The following is a 14,302-nucleotide window of genomic DNA, read 5'->3' as shown; positions in this document are numbered from 1 at the left end:
GAATACTTGTGTCCTGTCCTGCTACTGGAGATCTACGGGCAGAATTTGGATTGAGGGGACATCTTCCTTGCCTTGGGCTGTGTTGTAAGTGGTGGGACAGATGTTTCTGTAGAGCTGGAATGCGGCTGTAAACTGAAAGCTTTGTTACCCCTCAACCCTGTTCTCAGTGTCGTGGGTACCACGGGGCTCTTCACTGGAAATCTGACCTGACCTTGTCAAGCTGCCAGCATCCCTTGAGGGGAGCTTAGTGTAATAAATATGTACTACTCCCTTCCACAGATTGGAAGGCTTTGCTGACTAGCTTCAGCTTCTCTGCTCCTCGTTTGGCCGTCACCCTAGGGCACTTCAGTGATGATCCAAACCAAACTAACTTTGAAAGTTACGTCCAGTTTCTCTACTTCTAAACCAGGGTAGCTAAACATTGCTGAAGAAAATCATGCTGTTATGTGCATGTTACACACTTACACAACTATATAGATCACCAGCTACCAAGACTTTCCCATCAGCATTAGAGATCCTTCCATGTGTCGAAAATAAACTCTCCATTCCCTCCTTGAAACCTGGTTTTCTTCCTTTTTTATTTATCTCAATTCACGGCATACCCTTCCACCTCAGTCGCTTAAGCCAACAATGGGGTCATCCTTAAGCACCTTGCCATCCTTACCCTATTCTTTACCAAGTCCTGTTCATTTCTCCAAAGGAGATATTAAGTTTGATCTTTGCCTTCCATTCTGGTTGCCACTGTTTCGTCAGGCCTTCATTTCTTACCTTGATTATAGTTTTAAACTCCTTACTGGCCTTCCTGTTGCCAACCTTCCTCCTTAGAATTCCTCCTCTAAACCACCCTCTGATTTTGTCCCCAGCCTGCTTCCTACCTTTTCAAGTTTCCTTGAGGTCTGTTGGGCCCCTTGTCTACCCTCATCTCACATGGCTCCCTGTCCCCAGCTTCCACTGTAACTGAGCTTAAAATCTGCCTCTCTGTCCAGACTAGGCTTTCCTCCCCTTAATTTTCCTAATAAATGAGTGGGAGCTTACTTTCCTTCAAGCCTTCATTCACGGGGCTTTCTCTCTTGACAGTTTTTTTACCAGCAGAAGTGGTCATGCCACGTTACCCTTCTAAACAGCTGTTGTGGAAGTTTTCGTGCTATGTGCCAATTTTGGATTTGCATCTGTCCTGTAGTACTCCCACATCCTTGAGGTCAAAGACATTCATGTACCCAAGTATATAACTGAGATATGTTCTGTGCCTGGTACAAATCAGGCACTCAGTAAATGCTTGTTGAATGGAAGAACTAAATTACTAAGGAATTAAACATATCTGTGTGTTATAAGTAACACAAATGTTTTGTACTTCCAAAAATAATCCTAGCAATCCACAATAATTTCTAGCTAGCTAGAAGGTTTTTAAAAGGGTATGATAATTGTGTGCTTTTTATGTTCAATTTTAGTGGCAACATAAGCAAGATAAATGAAAGTTCCTTTGAGTTGTGTTAAAGATAAGTGATCCTAATAAAGAGAGGATAAACGTGGGCAGAATATTAATCCTGCTAATCCTGCTTCTGCTACAGTTGTGCCCGGTCTTGGGCACGTCACTTCTCCTTGGCAGCCCCGTGCTGTCTGTACGGTGAGAGTTACGACAGGTCAGTAGATTTAGCAGCGGCCCTCTTTCTTCTAATGAAACACAGGAAACTGGATGAAAGAAAGAGCAGAACAGCTGTACTTTGGAATAGGGGATGCCCTGGAAAATCAGGGGGAAGAGGAGGAAATGGTGCCCCCGCGGGATGTCCGTGAACGCAGCTTGAAGCCGTTGTGTTGGGCGCGGTGTGTGGGAAGGCTCTCCTTCTGAAGCTAACGCAGGTCGAACCAGAATATTTTCCGTCGCAGAATTTGACGAAGCTTCATGTGTAAACCGCCTCGTCTTGCTTCTCGTCTGATGTTCTTTTCGCAGGACTTTACTATCTCTGCATAATACCTAAGTCTTATCTCAATACATTTTCTTCTTTAGGCTCACTGTACACATTCTATGTTGCTAATTTGCCTTTTGATGCTCAGTTTTATCTAATCGGGATATTTTAATTCACTGAGGAGGCTGCCTATGAGTGCCCGCTTCTGCTCTGGTTCCCGCGGTGTTGCGCCCCGACGCCCCCGTGGTGGGGAGGGCTGACTGTGCCGAGGCCGCCTGCGAGCCAGCAGGTCTGTGGAGTAGACGCCATGGTCGCCCTCCTCCTACAGAGCGGTTAAGCGGCAGGTCCAGGCGACACGTGTGGCAAGAGGCGGCGCTGGGCTTTGACCCTGCCAGCCTGGTTCAGAGCCTCGCCTTCGCCATTCTGCTGGCAAACTTGGAGGTACAGCTTCAACCCACACAATGAATTTCCTCATTTTTATACATATTTTGAATTTCTTTTCAGAAATAACGAGAACCTGTGTAAATCACTTAGTATAGTGACTGACCCGTAGTAAATATTTGGTAAACATTGGTTAGTGTAAGCTTTGGCAGATGGACACCTGGAATGTCCATAGCCTTGATTAGCAATGGAGAAGAAAATTAAACAGCATCCTAATTCTCTGTTTCCCAGTTCTCAGAGAGAACGAAAGACTCACTTATTTTACAGGGTGCTTTGCTCTTTAGCATCTATTCAAGATGTTTAAATAAAACGAAGACACTTCAATTTATTTTGAATTCTTACCTAACAAATGCTGTAATTTTTATCTTGCCACCAGGTGGCAGCATGTTACACAAGGAAATAATTGAAATGTTATTCTGTTGTAGACTGCTTTTCAGTGTTTTGCCTTAAAAACTGTTAAGCCATAATAAAAACAAAATATTATTCCATGTTCCTCTTTGTCTGTATTCCCCCTCATTGGTTGTGAAGGTCCTCATAGCCCAGTGTCCATAGCCCACAACTAGACTTGCCTTGGTCCTGCCCTGCACACGCTCTCCCTCTGTCAGCCAGTGCAGAGAGTTTACTTTTCCTGCATCTGTAACCGAAATGTAAGCCCTCGTGCTGAGATTCTCCGAACTAAATTGTTTTAGTTCAGCAGCAGTAGCAACTACTGCAGTCGTCCTCTTCCCTGGACCTTCCATGGTACCCAGAGAAGTACCAGATCTGTGACAGCAATTGAATAGGTGCCCTTGGGTAGCGGCCAGGTAATAGGTAGGATATACGTTTTTAGTTCTTTGTGGTTATGTTTATTTTAATTTGTGCTATAGAAGCTCCTGAAAACTTACTTAAGTTTAGGTAATATCAGAATCATTCAGATAACTACTGCCAAGGGTTGAAAGATTAGTGTCTGAGGTGGAGGGCAATTAATGGCTAGTGAAGGTAAAGGACTGGACATGGCAATTCATCAGAGTAGGGCAGAGCAGGGAGCTAATGGGAAAATGTAGAGAGAGTCAGGCTTCAGATACTGGCGTGCAGTGCTGCATGGGAATGCCAGAGGCTCGCCAAGTTAAGTTGCCTGCAAGGAAATCTGCTTATACTTCTTAATCGTGGATCTGCCTAGATTGTTTCACAGGGTTAATGAAATCCTTTCACATCAGTTTCTCAGCAAATGTTTTTTCCTATTCTATAACCTATTAACTAATATTCAGATTTGACTATATTTGAAACATGGAGTATAGATGAATATAATGTTTGTAATTCTGACTTGTCACAAAACCTGCAGTGATATTTAGGATGTCATGTTTTTAGAGTATTATGTTAATTAACGAGTGCTAAAAATTTTCTGGAGTTATGCCATCATCTTCCTTCATTTTTCTGATAGTAAGGTAATAACTATTCCAGATAAGTTAATTGTTACAAAATTTTTCCCTGGTAAACATCAAAACTTGTAAGAATAATGAAGACGTTTCAAGAACGTGTTTTGTGTTACTTACGTTAAACAGCAAATCCTGAGTCTCTCTCCCCTTGATGACTCGGGCCACCTTGGCCAACACATGCCCTCTTCAGTCAGGAGCTGTGAGCCCATCTGCACAAAGGCCCGCTGCTGTGGCAGCCGCTGCCACGTGTGGACTCCCCCGTGGCCTCTTCCCCAAAACCGCCCATGCACATCCCCGCTGGCCGCTCATACAGACACATCCTCACACTCAGTCTCTTTCCCTTTCTCCTTCCCTCTCCTTTTCATAATTTGCTTCTGTAGCCTGGGGAATAGAAAAAGTAAAACTAGTTAAAATGATGTCTAAAATTGGAAGGAATTTCAATTTAAGACTGTCCTATTAAAGCATGAGCTTTAGTGAATTCTCTGGTGGTCCATGGTTAGGACTCTGCGCTCTCACTGCCGGGGCCCCGCATTCAATCTCTGGTCAGGGAACTAAGATCCTGCAAGCCACACAGCACAGCCAAAAACAAAAATTTAAAAAAAGCGTGAGCTTTAGTGTCAAGGCTTTGTAGTATCTATTTAGTTAACTTATTGTTGCTAATTTCTTTTTTTTTTTTTTTCCTGTGTTCTAGAGGTATTTCAGATTGTTACATCTCTTCCTTGAAAAATATATATGGAGATTGACTTTTAGTGACTGGAGTAAAATGAGCAATGAAAGGAAATTCTAGCCAATTACTGTAACAGACATGTATCTCTTGTCTTTCTGAGGTTTTGAAATGCTTTGCAGCTTTAGTGGACAGCTACTGTCCGTGACAACCAAGGCTGTTCTCTTAGAAGTTTTATTTTATCTCTTCTAAGCCGTAACAGTATTTGGTTAATGCTCAGTATGTTCGGAAACTCAACAATTTCAGTCCATAGCCACATACTTTGAAAAGAGGTGTACTGATGTCTACAGTTGTCACATTGGTCTTAAACTCTTAAGGACTCCTTAAAATTGATCATTAATTACTTAGTAATATGTATTAAATATTAATTTTTGCCATGATGTAAATAAAACAATCCATTTATATAGTATCCTCTCTATAGTGTGCTCAGAGAGGTGGAAAATATTTTATTTCAGTGTCTTTAATATGTAATCAGAGAGTTGGATGACAAGTAAATGTAGCATTGTCCAAAGAGTATTTCATTGAGATGATGGGAATTAGAAAAGGTAACCATTTGCTATATTTAATTATAATGGAGTTAATTGCATGTCTTTCCGATATAAAATACCTCTTACGTCCATTGGGTACAGCTATTCTTGAAGGTGCTTAAATAAAGTACTAAGTATACTATTTAAGTAATAAAATTAGTAGTGACTTGGAAAATTTAGCATAAATAAAGACATAGCTTTCTTAAGCCAGTTTTTAAAGTGATTCTTCAACAGATTAGCAAAAAGCCAATTTATTTACATCCATTGGCACATGTAATAATGACTTTTATAATATAAATGCTTGTTTATATGAAGTTATAACTCATTTATGGGACCTTGTAGTTCTAATGTTCTAGTGAAATGTACACATGTGGGTGCCCCTGGAAGGAATTCCAACTCTGTGAATTTATGAATCTGTTGACTTCAATATTTAGTTAGCCTGGCCATCACTGTAATTGACATGTTATTGGAAATAGAGTTAGGTTTTCCCTTATTTATAAGGATAACCTACATTTTGAGGAATGTGAATCAATTCATAGTTGGCTGACAGCCAGTTTCTCCTTCACTTGAGCTCCAGCACACACTGGAAAAGCACACTGGCTTCCGAAGTGCCTTGTGAATCTGCAGTGATTAATTCTTCTCATTATTTCGCTGCAAGTTCTCGTGACCCTCTCTGATGGTTCGATCAGCCACTTAGAGTTGATGCATATTCATTCCTCTGCGCCCCTGCCGCTGTCGCTCACACCCCCTGCACTGACTGGTGTGTTCTTGGTGCAGTAATTGAGCTGCAGTAGATTGATTACTCTGGGGAGCTGTAAGGCCTTTAAAGGTGAAAACATATCAGTCCTGTTAATTAGGAAACAAAAGTCTGGTGGCAGGTTCAGCAGTCAGATATTTCCAGTGTAGAAAAGACGAAAGATATGATGTGTTCCTCTCCATGAACCTGTTTACTTTTTAAATTTTGAATTAAGTCTGTATCAGTAGTAGTGGAGAACAGCCTTCTTTTACGAATTTTTATAGAATGCTAATTGAATATAATATTAATACTATTATCTCTCAAATCTGATAGTTTAGAACCTGAGTTTGTATACACCTTCTGTAACATTGGCAATAATGTGTAAAATATCTTAATATCTTACATAAATATAGAATGCTTTTGGATTAATTCTGGTATTTAGAGGCTTAATTTGGTTACAATGTTCTAATGCTAATTTCTTGTCATTTAGTAGTACGCTCTATGGGAAAAGGGTGAAACTTTATTCAACATGGCATAGAAGTTGAGTTGCCTTTATCTCTTTATCATAAGCACCCTTTGATTATTCCCCACCCCACCCCACCAAACTGTATGTTGAGTAATACATTGTCTGGGAAAAAGGATCCTGTATGGAATGGTGGTCTCCAGAAGTAAGCTAGTTTCAACATGGACATCTATGCAGCTTATCTAATTGACATGTTTTTCTCAGGTGTGCTGTTCTTATGTTATGGTCTCCCCCTCCCCCTTCCCCTTCTCCAGTCATGAATTTTTCTTTTGAGATATAATTCACATACCATAAAGTTCACCCTTTTTTAAGGGGTTCAGTTCCATGGGTTTTAGTATATTCACAGAGTTGTGCGACCATCTCCACTGTCTTCCAGAACATTTTCATCACTCCATTCCTTCCTTCCCCTAACCCCTGGCAACCAATAATTATTTTCCCTCTGTGGATTGACCTCTTCTGGACATTTCATATAAATGGAATTGAACTATGTGTGGTCTTTCATGTCTGGCTTATTTTACTTATTAGCAAGGTTCATCCTCATTGTCGCATGAATCAGTACTTCATTTTTTCATGGCTGAATAGTATTCCATTGTATGGTTATACTACATTTTGGTTTTCATTCTTCAGTTGGTGAACATTTGTGTTGTTTCCACTTTTTGGCTATTGCTGCTACTAGCGTTAGTTCCCACACGTCCGTGTCTTGTTCATGATCTTAGGGGGAAGGCTTTCAGATTTCACCACTGGGTATGATATAGGCTGTGGGTTTTCTTAGATGCTGTTTATCAGGTTGAGGAAGTTCCCTTCTATTTCTAGTTTGTTGAATGCTTTTATTGTGAAAACGTGTTGTATTTTGTCAAATGCTTTTTCTGCACCTATTAAAATGATCATGTGGTTTTTGTCCTTTATTCTATTAATATGGTGTGTTCCATTGGTTGATTTTCTTATGTTGAGCATTGTAATATTTTATAGAGCTTTTTATATAATGTTCTTTTACTGTGTGGTTTTAAATAATTTGAACCAATTTCCCTACCTTATATTTCAGGCATTTATTAATACAGCAAAAGAAATTTATGAAAAAATCCAAGAAGGAGTCTTTGACATTAATAATGAGGTATATATATATACATATATAAATATTGTTGGCTAATTAATTTAGAATTGAATTTTAATTACTTGGATTCAAGATTTCTATTTTTTAAAATTCCTAAAATGGATCTATGATGTCAGTTAACACATTAGTTTATAATCATCTCATTGAAAATTTCTTATATGTTGTATAATAGCTAAATGTTTATGTTCTAGTGAAGCATCACTTTATCTATGAAAACGGATTAAAGTAAGTGACCCTATCTATTTATTGCAAGCAATGCAAAATAATATAAATCCTCCAAAGAGAGAAGAAAATCCACTTTCATCTACCACATCCATATGGTGTCATCTGCTTTGGGAATAATTTTCTAGTGTGTAAATGCGTGTGCGATGTTAACTAATGCAAGATGCTCTCTCTGTTGTCTGGTGCGGAACAGGGAAATGTCCAGTTTGGAAATTACTCCCAGTTCAGCATAGCATGTTTTCAGGAGACTGAGTTAATATATGTAATTGGCAGTTGGCACTAGCTGTTTTGTTTGTTTTTGTGGGTTTCTTTTCTTTTCCTTTTTTTTTTGTAAAATTATTTTGAGCGGTTTTGATCAACATGATTAGGATAAAATGTAACTTTGAAGCAAATAATTCAGAGTGTTTACCAAAGGCCATTCATTTTGACCTAAATCGCCACTATGCATTTGTCTTTATTTATTTCAGAATTTTTATGTGCATAAGAGCATATTATTTACTTTTACATAAATGTTTCTGCCATTCTATAATAAGACTTCTTGCTTCCAAGAGAAAAACCCTTATTCCTCCCCCAGGTGCAGTGAGGAAGCACCGCGTTAGGAAGACATTGTGTGTCCATCTCTTGGCATTTGCAAGAGAGCCTCTTTATTATCTGCCTCAATATTCTTTGCTAAAACAAACAACAGTTTGCCTAAGGTTTCCAAAAAGTGTTTGATTTTCCAGTTTCTTTTAATTTGTAGTGATAAAGTTTCTAACCCATATTTTCCAGGCTTATATGGCAATAGATCTTGAGTTAATTTAAAGGCGACACCATTCAGAGACTAATGCCATATAAATTGAACAGTAATTGGGCGTCTATGTGAAGGGCATGTTCATTGTCTCTGTCTGGTTTCATATAGTAGCTGACTGCTTTACTGTGCCTGGCGTGGCTTTGATTGTAATGTGCTGTCAGGAGCCAACAGGCCGTGCGATTTATTTGGCCTAATGCCAAGTCTGACTTCTTGATTCCTCAAGAAGTTGCTACCAGCCCAGAGGGGGCAAAACCAATGAGCCATAGGGCATGCTTTTTATTAAAGAGGAGTCAAAAGAGCGAAAAGAAACCACATCAGCTGCTGTCAATACTGAGCTAGTGCCAGAAACCCCAAGGCTACTACTGTTGCAGAACAACTGCCAAGCACTATAAATCTGAGATTTACTGTGACGTTAAGTTTCCTTAAGAGCTTAATTTCTGAAGCTACTGTATTACTTTTCTCAGAGTGTTGTATTTTTAGGTAAAATCCACTTGAGGGAGTGAGGGTTGAGACATGAGTGTGAGTTTGATGAATGAAAGAACCACTCTGTGTGTGGGTTCTTGGCAAGCTGCCATGTCTTTGGGGATCATAGAAATTATTGATGACACAGAACGCTCATATGCCCTTAGCCTGTACAGCTGATTCAACATGGAACAGAAACGCTGTCTAGAGGAAAGATTGTATGTTGTATTAGAGGAGCATAGGCTTTGCATGTTTTTCTCTTTTAAAGATTACGTTTTAAACAATCTCTCCATTGTGAGAATTCCCTTAAAAGCAGCACTCCAGTTTCTGTTAACGCAGTACCTGGTATGATAAGGAATTGTTTGCAGGAATATTTCCACAAGTATTATTTTAAAAGGAAGGAACATCTCCTGAGAGATACTGTTTTAATTGTTGTAAAAATCTGCTTAGCATATATATATATTTTTTTTTTTTTTTTTTTTTTTTTTTTTTTTTTAGTTGTTTGGTAAGATTGTGCCACTAAGAAACCAAAGGATTTCTTAAATTTAAATTATACTGTCTGGTTGGCTCCAGTTACATTTATTATCCTTCTGTCTTTCATTTCAGGCAAATGGCATTAAAATTGGCCCTCAGCACGCTGCTACTAACGCCACGCACGCAGGCAGTCAGGGAGGACAGCAGGCCGGTGGGGGCTGCTGTTGAGTCTGCTTTTACTGTCTCGCTGCCCAGAAGGGGCTCCTCACCTATTCTTTCACCCTCTCCTCCTGCTCAGCTGAGACATGAAACTTCCAAATGGCTTTATGTCACAGAAGAAGACTTTAATCCTTCAGATTCTTGTATAACTTTGAATAAATGGTTAATGTTCACTTAAAAAGACAGATTTTGGAGATTGTATTCATATCTATTTGCATTTGATTTCTAGGTCAATTGATGTGATTATTTTTGTTAAATGTTGTCTTGTGCCCTTACCTACGAACTGAATTGTATTGAACACTACAAAGTCATCTTGAGTATTTTAAATCGGTTTGTGTAGTTAGGTTTCCCCACACCTGTGGTTACCTAATGTTTAATATTATAGAACTGTCCTCAAAAGTTTGTCAATTTTCAAGGCTATAAGGAAAACCGAAGGACTCTTTTAATTCTGTATTTATCATTTACTTTCTGTATATATAGTTTAATAACCTGCTTGGGTGTAATTTGCCAAGCTTGAATTCTTTAATGCATTTGCATAAATTCTATACTGTTTAGAGCTTAAAGCTACAGAAGCATCATTAGGAATTGCTTGGACACTGAATTTTAAACTTTTTGACATTGTTAACAAGCATGTTCATCTTTTTCTTGTCACTAGTCCGAGAGAAATATGCTTAATGTACATTCTAAAGGCTATGTATGTGTTAACCTGTTTTAATGCCAAAAGTTTGCTGTTTGTCCACAGTTTCTTTAAGACCTCTTCGGAAAAGGATTTGTTTGCCTTAATGCATACTGTTGGGTAAAAACACAGTATAATGAGTGAGGTGGGCGGAAGAAAGAACTCCCTCTGCCTGAGCGGCTCCAGGAGGAATGAGTGTCCACATTTAGACGGCACATTATGAGGACTTTAATCTTTCCTTGAACACAATAATGTTTTCTTTTTCTTTTATTCACATGATTTCTAAATATATTTTTCACGCAGGACAGTTTTTCAACCTTGATGTACAGTGACTGTGTAAAATTTTTCTTTCAGTGGCAACCTATAATCTTTAAAATATGGTGAGCATCTTGTCTGTTTTGAAGGGGATATGACAATAAATCTACCAGATGGAAAATCCTGTTAAAAGTAGAAAAGCTTTAGTAATTTGCTCAGTGTGGTGGTTTTATCCTTCTTTTTCTTTTTCTCCCTTGGACTATAATGAAGTTGTTACAGCAGTGCAAAATAAAATCCTATGTATAAAAGTGTTCTTTTTTTTTAAATGACCACATCATTTTTTAAGAATTAATTTTTCAGTCCACCCACAGCTTTTACATGTATTAAAGCACATTTTTTTTAAAGGGTCAGGATGTTTAACACTACCCTTTTTAAAAATTTTGCTAGAATGTGATAAAAATCTTTTTACCGTATTGAAATTCTTTTTGTTATTGATGATGTACGCAAGTATTTTAAGTATGAAACTAACTACTTTGAATCCACTCACTGACTTCAGCTTTCTACCGGTCTTTCCTGAAGATTCAGCAGTGCTCTGTCAAAGCTTTGACATTACTCTTGTGGGAAGTCACCCAATGCTATCTTCGTTTTTTGCTTTAACTAGCTCCTAGAGGCCAGAGGGAAAGGTGAGGGGAAATCGAGTTTCTTGAGTATTTTTATTTTAAACTTTTTTTTTCCCTTAAAGTGGTCTTATCAAATTCACTGATCTTACCATTCACTCTCATTAGTGGTGAGTAGGACAAGTTAAGACAACTAGGACTTGTTCTGCTCTGTACCAGGAAGAGGATGATTCTTTGGGAACTGTTACTTTTAAACTGCTGTTAATTTTTCCAGAAACTTGATGTGTTTCTTTTCCATGCTGTCTCCTCTAATTCTTTTATAAATCAAGTGTAAGAAGAGAAAGTCATGGGAAAAGCAAACAACAACCAAGCACATGTATTTTAATAACCTAAGAAGAGCTGGAGCCCTCAAGTGCAGCCCCTGCACAGCAGCCTTAACCTGCCTCGGCTTTGGGCCACAGGGGCGGGTAGAGGACTTCTCTGTAGTTGTCACCACTTTCTCTACAAATTTCATCTGCCATTAAGGAACAAATGTGATGAATCCTTTACGTCAGTCGACAAAACACTGTTACTGTCTGGTTTCTACTCTGCTGTTCTATTACCCTTGTCACAAATAATGTAATAGTGGCCCTTGGAACCGAACCCTTTAATATGGTAATTAAGTCTTTAAATGATCTTTGGTCAATTTTGGTAGCACCCTATGGACATGTTTTAAGAGCTAGAAAATCAGTCACTAAAAAATAAATAAAACTTTTAATGTCTCAACATGTAACATTCCAAAGTTGTAATCTTCATAAATATAGTGTTATAATTTGCCTTCTGGATTTAACAAAACTGGATTAAGACCAAATTTTTGAACGAGTAGTGTATAATTAGATGTACAATTCAAACAATACATGAGAGCGAAACTATATCTTCCTACACAGTTTTTAATTTTTTATTGACGTATAGTTGATTTACAGTATTGTGTTTCAGGTATACAGCAAAGTGATTCGGTTATACATATATATGTATATATGTTCTTTTTTAATTCTTTTCCATTATAGGTTATGTTTTTAATTTTAACATAGCCTGTTAACAGGAAAATAGTCCCTAGTTCTAATAGTTCTAATAGTCAAGATAGTAGGAATGTATATGATACCAAAATGTGTCTAATCTCTCAAATTATTTGTGTTTGGAACACATTAAACATTTATTCCCTCATAGGTAGTGAAGCTCCATCTAAGCTCAGTACTAAGGTTGGCAGCACAGGGTTTGACTATGTGAGCTAAAAATTAATACCAAAAATACCCATAATCAAAAAGATAACCCTGTTCCATAATAAGTAACTGACTATACAAATGCATGAACGTATCTACCTGTGTTTCTTAGAGTTCACATGTGCTTCAGCGTTCAAATGAGAATAGAGCCTAACCCCATAAGTAGAGTATCTCATGTTGCATTGGTATATACTGGATAACACTACTTACTTGGTTGAAGTCATGATGGGAAACTTTAAGGTGCACGTGTATATATTCAGTGTTCATTAGGTTTAGAAAATCATCAGGCCAGCTCTTAAAAATTGAAGGACAAAGGACCAAAAACCTGGTAGGAAACATGGAAAAAGACAGTTCACCAAAAAAAGAAGTAAAAGTGTCCCTAAAATATGGTTTAAAATTCAGACAATTAGAAATGCAAACTAAAACTGAGATGCCATTTCTCAACTATGATATTGGAAGAAGTTTAATACAAGTATGACAACACATTCTGTTGGTGAAATGTCTCATATGTTGCTGGTGGAAGTGCAGACTGGTATTAGCTTTCTGGAGAGGAACTCACAATACCTAATAGAACCAGGAGATACTTACCTGCTGACCCAGCCTTCCCACTTCTAGGAAAATAACCTGATGATACCCTCCAACAATGCGAAAGCACACGTGCTCAAGGTTGCTCACTGCAGCATTGGCTGTAATTGCAAAATAATTGAAAATGACCTCAATGTCTTTACATAGGAGTGATTCAGTAAGCTGGTACGTCACACAATGTAGTCCTACACGGGTGTAAAAAGTATGTGGAAGAGCTCTATGTACTGATGTCATGATTACCAGGATATATTGTTAAGCAAAATGAGAAAAGCAAAATGAGAAAAGCAAAATGCAAGCATGTCTACAGTTTACCATCGCTCATTTAATAAGGAAGGCAGGAGACGAAAATATACATGTATCTGCTCACCTGTGCAAAAGAAACACAAGAAGAATAAACTAGAAACTAATGAGACTGGTTACCTACAGGGGGTGAGTACAGAGTCGGGACGAGTAGCACCTTTCAATATACAGTTTCGTTTAACTCAAAACTATAGTAATGTTTCACATACTCTGAAAATAATTAAAATCAACCATGATGTACCAGGAACTCAAAATGAAATAAAAACGAATGATTGAACCTACCTGTAGTATTAAAAAGTGACATTGCCGCACTGCACAGTTCTGTGGAATTCTTGCCCAAAATGTATAACGTCAACCTAGTCATTGGGAAACCTCAGACGAACCCAAGTTGAGGAAAATCCTACAAAGTAGGTGGCCAGTGCTCTTCAAAAATACCAAGGTTGTGAAAGATAAAGAATAAGGAACACAGATGGGAGGAGACAGACATGACAACTGAATGTAATGTGGGGTGCTGGCTGGGTCCTGGAGGCGGTTTTGATGAGGGAGGGGCACACGGGGGGCTTCTCTGCTATGTGTTCTGTTTCTTGACCTAAATGGGGGTTACATGGATACTTGCTTTATAATTCTTTAAACTGTGCCTGTGTTGTATGTACTTCCTTGTAAATTAAGATTTTGTCTCCATCAATCAAAAATGCTGCCTTATGAGTTGCCCTCAGAACTTGAATATGTGAAGTCTACCCTCTCCCCTTTCCATGGATTGACTTGTGCTCCCCGCCAGCCCCCCCAAAAATATGCATGCTGAAGTTCTAAGCCCTCGTACCTCAGAATTTGTCTTTATTTGGAAACAAGATGGTTGCAGATGTAATGAGTTAAGATGAAGTCATACAGGAGCAGGGCTGGTGTCCTTATCAGAAGACGGCCATGTGAAGACACACACAGGGAGAAGACCGTGTGGACGAGGCAGCCTCAAACCCGGGAGCCCCCGAGATGGCCAGCAAGCCACCGGCCGCTAGGATGAGGCCCCCACGGGTTTCAGAGATTACCCCCTGCCGACCTCTTGAC

At 38.7% G+C, this 14,302-nt stretch overlaps 1 protein-coding gene across 4 annotated transcripts in view; it reads left to right on the top strand.

Moving 5' to 3' along the window:
* Positions 1 to 11,868, top strand: part of RAB2A (RAB2A, member RAS oncogene family) — a 77,140-nt gene extending 65,272 nt beyond the window's left edge. For 3 of the 4 annotated variants that reach the window (XM_057532114.1, XM_057532112.1, XM_057532115.1), the window contains 2 exons: positions 7,313 to 7,381; positions 9,462 to 11,868. In XM_057532114.1, the coding sequence (XP_057388097.1) occupies positions 7,313 to 7,381; positions 9,462 to 9,557 (165 nt within the window). In that variant the 3' untranslated portion in view covers positions 9,558 to 11,868. The remainder of the gene's footprint in view (positions 1 to 7,312; positions 7,382 to 9,461) is intronic. The other variant, XM_057532113.1, reaches the window with a different exon arrangement.
* The last annotated feature ends 2,434 nt before the right edge of the window (positions 11,869 to 14,302 follow it).

Source organism: Balaenoptera acutorostrata, chromosome 17 (assembly GCF_949987535.1).
Source record: "Balaenoptera acutorostrata chromosome 17, mBalAcu1.1, whole genome shotgun sequence".
NCBI classification, from domain to species: domain Eukaryota; kingdom Metazoa; phylum Chordata; class Mammalia; order Artiodactyla; family Balaenopteridae; genus Balaenoptera; species Balaenoptera acutorostrata.
Note: the sequence above shows the minus strand (reverse complement) of the source record. Positions and strands in the feature narration are given on the sequence as shown.